Genomic DNA, 13584 nt, shown 5'->3' with positions numbered 1-13584 from the left:
TTCAAGCACCTTCCTGAATTTTCATTCCTTTGCTCCGTTCGTTTCAACTTTCCTTGATTTATATTATATCATTCACCTTTCCTTATTTCTGTATACGTCCAACAAAACCCCGTTCCACCCCCTCACTTAAATTTACCACATATATAAATTCTTATTGGAACCTTATTCTATATTCTGCTGATCACAATAAATTCTTTATTTAAACTAATTCTTTAGCTTGTCCTGGGCAAAGGGACCAATGTTGGCTGCATAGGCCATCAGAGCAGGTATTGTGGACTGTTCATAGTTGCCGGAGAAGAAGTGCTCGTGGGGACCTGAAGCAAAGACGCCCACATCTTCGCCGCCGTGAGTCTCCGACTTGAGTGGAACTGTGGCTTGGAACTGGAAGTCAGCATCTGCGGTATTTACATTCGACAAATCCATGCGGCCCTGATCATCATAGGTATTCACATAGCCCGGTCCATTGGCGTAGGAGAGAATGGTGAATGGAATCTCATCGAGGGCCAAATTGGGGGCCAGTGAGAGAATATTTTGGCGACGATACTGCCAATTTAAAAGAAGCATTAAAAGAGAACGGAATGCAGTGAGCCATCATCACCTACCGGATAACCGTTGATGGTCATTGTGTGCGAGTGATCGGAGGTGACAACAATGAGCGTGTCCTCATCGGAGGTAAGGTCGCGTGCCAGCTCCACAGCACGTGCAAACTCTTCAGTTTCCTCGAGAGCTTTGCGCGCCTTCGTGTTATGATGAGCCATATCAATGCGTCCGCCCTCTACGAAGAGGAAGTATCCCTGCTCATTGCGACTTAGCACCTTGATGGCTGCCTCTGTCATCTCGCTGAGTGAGGGCTCCACGTATTCGGAGTTTAGGCGTGTGCGATCGGCATGGTAGGGACAGTGACTGACATCGAAAAGACCCAGCAGATAGTCCGTCTTGGTGAGGTCCACATCCTTGAGACCACTGCGCGACCAGACATATTTAGCCTCAGCGCCTTGCTCCGCCTTATCCTGCTGCCAGTCCTTGATCAAATCGCGTCCGTCCTTGCGTTTGCCCGCAAAACCCTCCTCATCCCTCATGCTCTTGTCACGGAAATAGGCACGACCACCACCCAGCACCACACGCAAGTCCCGACCCACTGGCCACTCCACCAGCTGACGTGCAATATCCGTATTGAGTTCCGCACTGCAGCCATCTGAGGTGATCTTGCCGTCATGTTCCCAGGCACGATCGGCCACATGAGCGTAGGTGCCAGCCGGTGAAGCGTGCGTGACACGAGCCGTTGTCACCACACCCGCCCACTTGCCCGCCTCCTGTGCCCACTGTGCAATGCTCTCAGTGTGTGTGCTGCTATCAGTAGCCGCCAGACAATCGCCTCGTTTCACTTGAGCATTGACACCAATGGTGCCGTAGTTGGCCTTGACACCACTCAAATATGCCGTCGCGGTGCTGGCCGAGTCCGGAGTGCGCTCATCCACAGCATAAGTTTTCGAGAGACCTACATAGGGGAACTTCTCGAAGAAGACCTGCATATTGCTATCACCCATAAAGGCTCGGGTGGCCGCAATCGTGTGCACGGACATGCCATCGCCCAAAAACAAAATAATGTTCTTCGCACGATTCTCATTCAGTTTTTTATGGATCGTTAGCTTATCGGCCAATATGCTCTGAGCTTTATTGTACCAAAAACGTGTATTGAGCTCCTCGTCCAGTTCCACGTAGTCACGCGAGGCACTCATACGTGGATGTTGCTCTATGTGGGTTAAAAATACAACAGTTATCAACGATACGGCTTATCATAATGTTAATGCAAAATTAATAATATTATGATTAGGATTTTCTTGAAACAAACAAATAAGATTAACTCTTGATTTATAGCTCACGAAGTGCATTAAATTTTAATTGATTAAGAAGCTTATAAACTGATTCTGCAATAGATAACGAACACCTTTCTCTCTACTCACCATTCTCCTGCTCATCGGATAGGTCTGCTCTGACTGGACACGTCACTAGAGCCAGAGCCAACAGGCAGCTCGCTAAAGACAATCTACCCAAAACTTTAGCCATTTTTATTTTTTGAGTTGGGTTTCGTTGCATCCAACGTTTGGTGTTAGACTGTTGAGCTGGTGTGCGGCAGACATGGTTATATAGCCTACGAGTGGCTCTCCGTCAATATAGTCCGACCAGAATATGTATATGATTTGTTATTGTGAGCGTTTTCAATCTAAAGTGGCGATCGCACAGCTTCGAGTGCCGATTTGACACCTGCACTAAAGAGCTGCCCATAAATAAATTAAGCTCGAACGTCCTATCATCACTTCACAACAGTAGCCCCGTTTAGCCGTGGTTATAAAGCACCCGCTCAGCCCATTTAGCGTACAGTATCTGCTGTACTATCGAGCAGACAACGCGAAAGAAATGCGAACAGTACAATTCCTGGCCAGTCTCTGGCTGTTGCTGCACTTGGCAGTTTGTGTCTTGGGTGGCGCTGTGCCAGGCCAGCCAATCGAGGATGATGACGATGCAATGCATCCGCATCTGGAGCAGAATGCACGCTCCAGTGCGCGTCGCATCAAGGGCGAGGATACCCAGGACTATTGGCTATCAGCAAGCAAGGAACATATTCTGGAGAAGTTGAACTATGTGCGGAATACGAAGCGTGCCAAGAATATTATACTCTTCCTGGGTGACGGCATGGGTCTGGCCACATTGGCGGCGGCTAGGAGTTATATGGGTGGCGAGGAGAAGAAGCTCTCCTTTGAGAAGTTCCCCTACACTGGCCTCTCCAAGACCTATTGTGTGGACAAAATTGTGCCCGATTCGGCATCTACCTCGACATCGTATCTGTGCGGCGTGAAGGCCAACTACGGCACGATTGGAGTTAATGCACACATCAAGCGTGGCGACTGCGAGGCCATGGCCGATACCTCGAATCATGTCTTTTCCGTGGGCAAATGGGCAATGGATGCGGGCAAAGCCGCTGGTCTGGTGACCACAACGCGCGTGACCCACGCCTCGCCCTCGGGCGTCTATGCGCATACCGCCGATCGGGAATGGGAGAACAATGCAGTGCTGGAGGAGGCGTGTGGAGATCTGGCAAAGGGTCTGGATGACATTGCGGTGCAGCTGATTCATGGCGAGGTGGGCAGCAAACTGAAGGTTATGCTTGGCGGCGGCAGACGCAACTTTATGGACCTCGAGTTCTACAAGAACGGACGACGCACCGATGGGCGCAATCTGGTCGAGGAGTTCGAAGCCATGTCCGACCGCAACACCTATGTGAAGAATCGCAAGAAGTTGCTTAAGGTGAATCCCGCGGAAACGGATCGCCTTTTGGGTCTCTTTTCCAAGAGTCACATGCACTACCATGAGGAGCAGCTGGCCGATCCAGAGAATACGGAGCCCACGCTGGAGGAGATGACCCAGAAGGCCATTGAGATGCTGGAGACAGAGGAAAATGGATATTTCTTGTTTGTGGAGGGCGGAAAAATTGATATCAGCCATCACGATACCATGGCACGCATCGCTCTGGACGAGACCGCGGAGCTGTCCAAGGCTGTGAAGCTGGCGCGCAAAATGACCAGCGAGGAGGACACCCTGATCGTGGTTACCTCCGATCACTCGCACACCTTCAGCATGGGCGGCTATCAGAAGCGCGGCAGCGATATCTTTGGCAAGGCCAAGTCCTCCGGCACCGATGGCAAGCCCTATCTGGCCCTAAGCTATGCCAATGGCAAGAGCTTTGATACCTACTACAATGTGGAGACGCACGAGCGTGTTGATCCCATGTCATTGATGTCGGACGGCGCTGATGCAGCCCAACTATTCCCAGCCACCGCGCCCCTGGAGTCGGAGACGCATGGCGGCGAGGATGTTGGCGTCTTCGCCTCCGGTCCTTGGGCTCATATCTTCACCGGCGTCTACGAGCAGAACACCATTCCGCATATGTTGGCCTTCGCTGCGTGCGTGGGCGATGGCCAGACAGCCTGCGATTGATTGACAGCTTTGATAGAGACTTAATTTTAATTAAATGTCGTGCTCCTTGGAGGCGATAGCAAACGATTCTCAAGTACGCCTTATCATTAAGTAGAAAACACAGAGATTATTATGGGCAAATTTCTGAGCGTCATCGAATTGGGTTTAGGAATCCGATTCTTACAGACTGTACCACATATCTACAAAATAAAACGTTGATACCTCTATACATAGATTCCAAATATACTTAACACGCACTAACTATCATCAAATCAACAACTTGCTAAAACGACATGACTCGGCATATTGATTCTGGGGAAGTTCTTAACCGAAAAGCTGATTATATGATGTGATGTGAAGCTGATGCACTTTGAATTTTTCGTTAGAATTGATTTAATAATTTAATACTTATGAGCTTTAGTCAATGATTGGATAAATATTGTAGCCAACATTTCGTTACTGAAAATACCAAGAAATGGGCTTAAACAAGTTGTGCAAATGTATAAATATGAATATATCATACATTCGTATTGTCAGGATGAATAACCTCGTCGATCTTATCGTGCCCGGCTAATCGAGCTAACAAGATGTCGCTATTTTTTTTTTTTTGAGGTCATTGTAAGGCTTTTGTTGAATTTGTGTTTTGCCCAGATCAAGATATTTTATTCAATCAATTTGTCAGAAGTGGACGTTGTAGAACTGCATGATTATGTTATCTTCAAGCACCTCAAGAAATACAATCAATTTGCTTTTCTTCTATAAATAAAAAAAATATATATCACGTGTATTTGCGCTGGCTTAGAGTATATCTATATAGTAGAACACTCTTTTGTTATATATATGCTTAGACAGTTATATGGTATGCACGTGTCGATCTCTGACGCAATGACACAATGCTAAACAACACTCGGTAAGAGTTGGGCACTTTTTGAACAAACAACTTTCTCAAACCAAATCTAATCACCTGTTGTAAACCAAACGGATTAGTTGAATAAATCAGTTACTGCCTTGGTATATATATTTTATATATATATATATATATATATATATATATATATATATATATATATATATGTATACCCTTTTTCTTTCTTTTCCCAAAACATTCTAATATATTTTTCTTTCGGTAAATAGAAATGCTTTTTAAATAATTATCGACAAGTGTTTTATTAGTTATAATAAAAGTCTTCGGGCATAAATTACATAATCTATAGAATAACGGCATAGCGCTGATCGCCGGCTTTCGGCTGTATCAGGGAGGCATACTTATCTTTCAGATCGACCAGCGCACGCTGAAAGCTATCCATGCTGCTCTCCAGCTGACTGGTGGAGCTGGGCTCAGCGTTGCCAGCGCTGACTGCGGGTTTCTCTCCCAGCAGCAGGACACGACGCCAATCGTTGGCATCGGAGCTGGCGCGCAGTAATTCCTTACGTTCCACACTCTGACCAGCTGTTGCAAACATTGACTCATCCAATTCCTCGGGCTGATCATCTGGCGTTGGTGGTGTTATTACTGCCGTTGGGTCGGCTGTGGGCACTGCTCCCTGTTGCGTAAGTAGATCTTGGAAATTGGGCGGTAGAATCTCGTTGAGTTCGTTCTTTGAATTTTCGACGCGTATCAAATTGCCATCAGGTGTGATGCGGAATAGCTGAGCACGTCCATTGAGGTTCGATGGTATAATAATAAGATTGCCAATGGATGTGGAAATGCTCTGACCGAATGTATCAGGTCCGAGTCCGGCTCCCATTCCGGGTCCAATTCCGGGTCCGATTCCAGGTCCAATTCCGGGTCCAATTCCGGGTCCAATTCCGGGTCCAATTCCGGGTCCAATTCCGGGTCCAATTCCGGGTCCAATTCCGGGTCCAATTCCGGGTCCAATTCCGGGTCCAAACGGATTATTTGGACAGGGAAAACAATAGCCCGGCGGTCCTGGTGGACCAGGCAAGCCCCTAGGACCCATGATGGGAGCTATTGGACCAGGTACAGGTGGATATCCCCAAATACTAGGAATGAATTCAGCTCTACGTGAAAGGCCCGACAGACCTGGAGGACCCGTCGGACCAGGCGGTCCCCGAGGACCAGGCGGACAATTACAATTCAGTAACGAAGCGCCGATCGTGGAGCAAAGGCCTTATAGATGAGGCATTACATTTGTTAGAGGATCGCTTATCCAGACATCCTTTGATACTTACCCAACAGTAGGAGAGCCAAAAGGCTATGCGATTCCATGTTGTATCAATGTGATCAAAGCCAACAGCATCCACGGACTGACTTGTGACTAGAGCTAAACCTACGTATTTATATCAAGAACTGAGGACTATTGAAATCTTAGAACTAGTTTTAATGGTATTCGATGAGAGTTGAACATTTTGTTATGTTCATAAATGAGTCGAAGAATATTATCCAGGTGGGCTGCTAGCCCATAACTGTTCTCTCATCAGATAAACGTTACACATACTTAAAAAAGTGGAGAGCGGCCGAGAAAAGAGAAAAAGATATGTAGATAAAGAGAGATGAATATATGCTGTGGGTCGTGACATTGCCAGCGTCTTGACATTTATAGTTGTTTATGTTGGAAAACATGATAGTGCCACATGCTGGGGCTTAAATTGATTCACTTTTATACCTAGATGGGGCATGTCACTCAGTTCGTGTCAATCTGCGCATAAAATTTGTTGCCGTCTTCATGTTTATTATAGATGATGCTGAGACGTATATAAAATAGGAGATTTCTAGAACCAGGTGGGCTTAACGAGTCCATTGATTATGAATTAACTTTGATTTAACAGAATATATACTTTTCCACACTCAAGGAAAAACAAGTGGAATAAAAGGTTTTAGTATCAAAAGTCTGAGGAATGTTTAAGCCCCGTTATTTACACACACACAGCGACATAGAATATTTTAATAGCAAATGAAACATAAAAACCCAAACGCACTTTTCATTAGCATAAATTAAGGCGAGCATGTTGCCGCTCTGCACTTAATGAGTCGTGCATTTGAATGCTCTACTAAATACAAACATACATAACGTATGTTTCCTATCAAGTGCAGGTAGAGCGTATGTCGAACATAGCTTATCTTGAGTGTGAAGGCACTTTTCTATAAACCCCATCGAGCATGGTGAAGCACGGCGCTGAGCTCAAGCACAATTTATATACTGTCAGGTAACGCTAAGGGCAGAGTGCGGAAGCAGCTCATGATTTATATTGGATGCCAGAGCGAAGTGTTCTTATCAAGCTGCTAGACTTTCATTGTTCGCCTAACTGTTCACTTAGACATTGTCTTAATTAGCCGATAAAGTTTCGACATCCTCAAAATAATGAAAAGAAAATCGTGGTAATGAGACGTCGATTGGAAATCTAAAGTTGGCTCGATTGATAACAATCGTTTAATTGCATTGAGTTCATAGACTTTGGTTTTTATGTTGATTTATTAATTTAATATTATCGACTATTGCTAATCAGCACATTACTGCAGTGTATATATAAACTTAATTGGCGCAAATTATTTGAAGTCACATTTGCAATTGCATAGATTTGATAAGTTTCTAGGTATATGATATTACAATATAACTGCTGCACACACACACTACACACACACGCACACACGCAAAAACACATTTACATGCAACAAATGCATAGTATATGTGCCATATATTTATATATACATAGATCAATTGGGGGAGGCGACGATTCGGCTGTTTGGTATCATTGGCGTTGCATTCTTTGATTTTGGTTTCTTCATTCATTTTTAATCGACACCAATATGAGAAAATTGTAAAAACATTGATAAAGAGCAAAATGAATATATATGTATATAAACAAAGGGGTCAACTAAAGGACTACACAATAAATACAGGTGTGAATGGTTAGGATTGAATTCTACAGCCGGACAATTTTAGTCTATTTTCACATTGGAATAGATTTTACGCACGAAGAAATTCGTGCCGACATAGCCGACGGTGCCACAGATGATGCCCAGAGCGCCACTGAACAGTGCCATATAGCCAAAATAGAAAGCCGTTTGGAATAAGCCAAACATTCTGTAAAAACGAACATGGTATAAAATATGACTATTTTAAATATAAAAGATCTTCACAATTGTAAAGCTTAAGAATACTTACTTTGTCTTAAAGAAGAAGTAGTAAAATGAATATGCGTATACATAAATCGACGTCGAGCCAGCGGCCATAAAGCTCGTCCACTGCCACCGATAATCCTCGGCATTTAGCAGAAAGTAGGTGCACACAATGGTAACACAGACGGTGACCACAGTTAAAATGGTAAACACGAGCAACATAAAGCCATAGACATAATAGATTTTGTACGCCCAGAATGAGGTGAAGATGAAGTACCTTTGGATTCAAAGAGAACGAATAAAATTATTAAATATTTTCCAACAATAAAAGACTTTGTTGCCACATACATTTCAATGAATATGGAACCAAATGGTAACACGCCGCCCAGCAGCACAATTATCAAAGGCTCCATATACCACTTCTTTTCTGGTATGGGCCTGGGTACAGCATTGACACGGCAAGGGAAATCAGGTTGGCCGTCCAAATTGCGTCCTACCACTGTGCCCACGAGAGTCAATGGCAATATGACAAAAAGGCAAATGCAGGTAACTGCAACCATTGTGCCAAAGGGTATGGCGCGCGATGCATGATAGCCAATTGCAATAAAGTTGATGAAGAACGCAGTTCCGCAAACAGCAACGGGCACCGTGAAAGCCGAGGCGAGCATCTGACGTATCCACAAACGGCCGCCCAACCGAGCGTAAAGCGATCCACCAAAATAGCCATTAATAGGCGACGTAGCCGCATAAACAAAGATTGCGGTGGAGAGCATCGAACCACGTCTATAACATAAATGTTATAAAGGCATTCTTAAATATTTGTTTAACTGTTTACTTACTCTGTATACAGTTCACCAACAATGGCAAACATAATGACACAAAATACAACAGAGATGAGCTGATAGCCGGCACCAACGAGGGCCGAAAAGAGTAGAGAATTAGGTGGCGTCCGGAAAACATCACCATGCACCTGTTTCCAACCATATTCATCGCCCAAGTCGCGTTCCATATCATCTACCTCCTCATCCTTGCTATACCGTGCATAGTCCTTGCGCAGTGTGCGCATCAATATCATTGAAACTAAACCCACCAAGAATATGACCATCATAAAGCTATTGAAGATGCTAAACCAATGTATCTGAGCATGAACAAGAAATAAAGTTAATAATATAAATAATAGCAAGCAGCATTAGTCAAATCAATTACCCTATGCTGGAAAAAGTTAGGATCCAGATACTTGTCGAACCGATTCTTGAACTCAATTTTGCTGGGCTTCCAATTGACCTCGTAGGAGAACTTGATTTTGGCATCGGTTTTCAATTCTTCGCGCATTTCTGTTGTAAGTGTGATGTCTACGATTTGCTGGCCATTGTATCCAATATCGAATTTCTTGTGCGTGTGTATGTAAAATTTGCCATCGTTTTCGTCCCTTTCACCCACCTTGCCCCATATGGGCAACCCATCAATATACATCTGATACCAGTATTCGTTCATTACAGCATATTTAAACGCCTTGACATTCTCCTCGCTCAGTTTAACCATGCAGATGACCGTACGCTGAACATCTGTTTTGAAATCCATTTCATAGCCGCTAAACTCCAATTCAACGCCTTGCAAAGCTTCACTGAGAGTTTCATGGTAATGTGATATACTCGATTTGGCACCGCTGCAGAAGGGGAGCGAGAAATACGCATACGTTTCCTGACGATTATGATAGGGGCCCACCGTGTTCATCCATAGTACCACTTCTTCTCGATCGTTATACTGAAAGAGTGCGTTGCGTTATATACATATATACATATAATACAAATCCATGCAAACACAGGCACAAATACAAACACAAATATACCTTATGATTGTGCTCATCGGCCGACACCGACACGTAGCAGCTAGTAGAGAGCAGACATAAACAAATTAGAAAGACCGATGACGTGCCCATTTCTGAACTTGGTTCTCCGGTCGTTCTAATACTGAGACTGCTGCTGGCCAGTATACGTTCCTTTCCAGGGTATATTTTGTTAAACAAAAACTGAAGAATTAAAATGAAATATTTGTGATAGCTTCGATTGAGTAGTGTTGGTTAATCTTTCGGATCCTGAATGAGAATCGATAGGCCAATAATCGTAAAGTTATTGGAATTATTCAAATTTCCGACGGGGTTTGAACATTACAATCTTTTCATAATTGTATGCTGATATAAATTATATTCTTAAAATAAAAATAATAAATAAATAAAAGTGTCGTCTAATTATTTAAAAAACAAACATAATGAACATAATACAATTTTGAAAATATCGATTTACTTTGACGCTGAACTATTACTTACTGAACTAAACTGTGAACTAGAATTTAACAGAAAACTCCACGACTTAGAGATATGCGGTCACATTGCTCGGGTTAATAAATACAAACGCCTTTTTAATTAATTTATTCAACTTGCTTAACTGAACTTAACAATTTAACATTAAATCAGTGCAATAATGAATAATATGGAGCCGGGTGTTGAAATGTTCTCACCAGAGCCTATTCTTAAGACGGATACAGATGCAGACAACGGAGAGGACACGACGGCCAGTTCCAGCAACAAGGTGCTGAGCGCCAAAGAGGATGAGCTGATATCCCTGGAAACGCTCAGAGAATCGCCAGTGCAGTGGCCAGAACGTTTTCCGGGCATGGATGAATACCTGACTATGAGCCGAACACCGATACACACACCAAGCGCTGACTACTCACATAACTTGACCAGTACGGACAGGGCGAAAATCACTCGTAAGTAGATGCAGAGATTTTTGGCGTTTGATAAGCTTTATTAATACTTTTTACTTTACAGAGCTCGCCAGTTTGACACCCGATCAGTTAATAGAGAAGATTAAGTCCATGCATGATGAGATCTATCAATTAGGCCTGCGTGAATCCAAGGAAATGACACGAGGCAAGCTTTTGGGCATCTTTGATCGAATGGCCAAGGTGAAGAAATAATTGAATTGACGTTGAATTTGTTGTCGTATTATGTATAGTTAATTTTACTTAAATTTGCATTGACATGTGCTTACATGTAGCCTAAATTTAATGCATATTATGAATATTTTTGTAATAAAAAGAGCAATTGTTAAATCATTAAATTTAATTCATTAACAAGTGCAACGTTAAAAACACGATTAACTCGATTAACGATTAAAATACTAAGAGTAAGGACGAATTCTATTATCGATGCCGTATTTTCTTGTTGATGTGTCCACTCTTCTTGGCCGTCGCACTCGAGCTTGAGCCCAATTTGCTTTTTGTATTGGATGTGGGTGTGCCGGGCTCTTTGTTGCTGGCAGCGCCTCCAACGCTGCCTGAATCGTTTCGATGTGATGGCGAATCTAATAAGGTAGAAACATGTTAAATTTAAGGTGTATCAAATTTCATGCAAAACCTTTAGGTTTACTTCTTAAGTTAACTTATAGTTCTATGGGTTTCTTCATTATTTTATCTATATATATATCGATATATATCACAGCACACCAGCGTCCAAAGTCTTCATCATTATATTTAATGTGGATTAATCGATCACATTGATATCGCCCACTTCGTCTTGCCAGGCCTTACCCTTTTCATCCTGCGACTTAATTGATGTAGCTCCATCGTGTGCCGTCGTAGTATTCTGGTTAATTGAGATCTGATTATCGCTGGAGTCTTCGTTTGTTATGGAATCAGATTCGCTGGCGCGTTCAGCTGCGTATAGAAAGTGTGATTCGAAATTCCATTAATGTAATTGCCGTCTACTTACGATTGCATATTGCCATTGAGGTAATGCTGGATTTGGAGAACAATCGCTCAGCATCTTTGAATTTGCGATTACGTTTGTCGGCCTTCGAATTTGTAGCCTTGTTCGAAGTCAGGTAGCGTTCCCAGCCGCGAATAATGTTGCCGCACAGTTGTGTGTCCTCTAGATAAGAGCCCTCGAAGGCATAAATTTGACGTTCTAGATTGGCTAGTTGTTCCTGTGGATTGGTAATTTTATTTATTTATAATGTTTGTTTGTTTATTTGCTTGTTACCGAAGTCTCAGCCTTCTTCTTGATGAGGTCCGCCAATTCTCCACGCGTGTCCATGGTGCCGCCCTTGGCATTGGAATTAGTTTTGGCTGACTTTTTTGGTTTGTTGCTATTATTGTTTGTTTCGCTGACATGTTTATTAGTAGGTGAACTCATTTTGTGTTTTTTTAGATGCGTTTTGTTTATATATTTTCAGGGCGATATGTGTTTGCAGCTAGCTGTGTATATCGATTCTATGACGAGTTGCCTAGAAATGTGGCGGATCGTCGATAATACACAACTACTTAATTCAATAATCGATGTTGTTGAAGAAGTGCTTGCATATCTGTAAACTAGATGGCGCTGGTGTTCCCAGTTGACCGTTTATTTTGAATGCCGGCGAACAGTGATATATAGAAAAATTAATAAATGCTGAATAAAAATGCCAAGGTAAACAAATTCAAATTTAAAGTCTTTACAAGATAGATTCTAAAGATTCTACAATAAATATACATGTGTAAAGAAATTGTATTGTTAAGTGGGAGCCGCTGTAGGGGCATTCTTCTTCAAGCTTCCATTACAATGCCCCTTTTAACATTCATAGGTGATTCGAGTGGCTCTGCCATTGACCTCTTGCGTTGGTTGTTTAATATGCGTGCATATCAAACAATAGCCACGGCAGCTAGCGCCATTACCATCATCAACATCATCAACATCATCATCCGTAGCAGCAACAACAGATGATCGCTGTGGCTTCCATAGTTTATTGACCCAAGTTCTTTCTAAGCTGTTGCCCGAAAAGTTTGTTGAACCCCCGAAAAAAGTGAAGCGTTGTTTCCATCATCTGCCGCTACCGGTGCTGCGTAAGCTTGCGCTCCCTTTCGCTGCTAGGCGCTACTCTCTTTTACTTTTTACCATTTCGCTCTCACACACAAGCTCACACACAGACACCGACGCACGCACCTTTTGTATGGGCACCTTTGGCTATTTCACTTTTTAACAGCCTCGTCATAAGCGGCGTATGCGTGATATTATTTTATTGCGCTTTTCTTACTTTTCATATGTCCATCTAAGGCGCAGACGAAAAGCTAATCCAGCGCAGGTAGAAAACAATATCGCGACAACATTAGAAAATGAAATCACATCGAAAATCAAAATGGCAACGACCGTTGCAAAGTGTTGCAGCCAGCCGGTAAGCAAAGTCTGCTGCCACGTCTGACTGGCTAACTGACTGACTGACTGACTGACTGACTGATTGACTGACTGACGGGCAGAGTGCCTTCTATGTGTGTCAAAGATTGGCGCGCTAAAACTTTCATTTTATTTAAACAAACACACACAAGGCGCGGCTTGGGCGACTTGGAAAAACTTATTTTCATTTGGTTTTTTTTTTAGTAAGTAAACAGCCCCCTCTGCCACGCCCTCTGCGGGCTTAGTGCTGCTTCTTCTCGTTGTTCGCCAGGCCAATTGACTGCAGTTTACAATAATTTTTATGATGAATTGCATGGCC

General features: G+C 43.1%; 6 protein-coding genes across 6 annotated transcripts; 2 read left to right on the top strand and 4 right to left on the bottom strand.

Moving 5' to 3' along the window:
• Positions 1 to 168: 168 nt before the first annotated feature.
• Positions 169 to 2104, bottom strand: LOC111593109 (alkaline phosphatase). Its single transcript, XM_023305709.2, has 3 exons — positions 1965 to 2104; positions 603 to 1753; positions 169 to 543 (listed from the first exon to the last, which is right to left on the bottom strand). The coding sequence occupies exons 1-3, from the start codon at positions 2095 to 2097 to the stop codon at positions 205 to 207; spliced, it is 1623 nt and encodes a 540-aa protein (XP_023161477.2). The 5' UTR covers positions 2098 to 2104; the 3' UTR covers positions 169 to 204.
• A 256-nt stretch (positions 2105 to 2360) lies between these two features.
• On the top strand, positions 2361 to 4060 carry LOC111593087 (membrane-bound alkaline phosphatase). The gene has a single exon (XM_023305682.2). It carries the CDS (start codon positions 2419 to 2421, stop codon positions 3994 to 3996), a length of 1578 nt encoding a protein of 525 aa, XP_023161450.1. The 5' UTR covers positions 2361 to 2418; the 3' UTR covers positions 3997 to 4060.
• A 1123-nt stretch (positions 4061 to 5183) lies between these two features.
• LOC111593105 lies at positions 5184 to 6205 on the bottom strand. The gene is made up of 3 exons (XM_023305704.1): positions 6169 to 6205; positions 5933 to 6106; positions 5184 to 5716 (listed from the first exon to the last, which is right to left on the bottom strand). Exons 1-3 carry the CDS (start codon positions 6203 to 6205, stop codon positions 5184 to 5186), a joined length of 744 nt encoding a protein of 247 aa, XP_023161472.1.
• A 1191-nt stretch (positions 6206 to 7396) lies between these two features.
• On the bottom strand, positions 7397 to 10264 carry LOC111593095 (transmembrane 9 superfamily member 3). The gene is made up of 6 exons (XM_023305692.2): positions 9906 to 10264; positions 9263 to 9820; positions 8896 to 9194; positions 8405 to 8839; positions 8103 to 8333; positions 7397 to 8021 (listed from the first exon to the last, which is right to left on the bottom strand). Exons 1-6 carry the CDS (start codon positions 9993 to 9995, stop codon positions 7877 to 7879), a joined length of 1758 nt encoding a protein of 585 aa, XP_023161460.2. The 5' UTR covers positions 9996 to 10264; the 3' UTR covers positions 7397 to 7876.
• A 135-nt stretch (positions 10265 to 10399) lies between these two features.
• On the top strand, positions 10400 to 11190 carry LOC111593097 (protein lin-52 homolog). The gene is made up of 2 exons (XM_023305695.2): positions 10400 to 10825; positions 10887 to 11190. The coding sequence occupies exons 1-2, from the start codon at positions 10537 to 10539 to the stop codon at positions 11033 to 11035; spliced, it is 438 nt and encodes a 145-aa protein (XP_023161463.1). The 5' UTR covers positions 10400 to 10536; the 3' UTR covers positions 11036 to 11190.
• Positions 11191 to 11245: 55 nt separating this feature from the next.
• On the bottom strand, positions 11246 to 12496 carry LOC111593096 (chromatin modification-related protein MEAF6). Its single transcript, XM_023305693.2, has 4 exons — positions 12099 to 12496; positions 11829 to 12042; positions 11648 to 11773; positions 11246 to 11421 (listed from the first exon to the last, which is right to left on the bottom strand). Exons 1-4 carry the CDS (start codon positions 12249 to 12251, stop codon positions 11261 to 11263), a joined length of 654 nt encoding a protein of 217 aa, XP_023161461.1. The 5' UTR covers positions 12252 to 12496; the 3' UTR covers positions 11246 to 11260.
• Between the last annotated feature and the right edge of the window lie 1088 nt (positions 12497 to 13584).

Source organism: Drosophila hydei, unplaced genomic scaffold (genome assembly GCF_003285905.1).
Source record: "Drosophila hydei strain 15085-1641.00,03,60 unplaced genomic scaffold, DhydRS2 tig00000001-arrow-pilon, whole genome shotgun sequence".
Lineage (NCBI taxonomy): Eukaryota > Metazoa > Arthropoda > Insecta > Diptera > Drosophilidae > Drosophila > Drosophila hydei.
The sequence above is the reverse complement of the archived record's forward strand: the minus strand, read 5'-3'. Positions and strand labels throughout refer to the sequence as shown.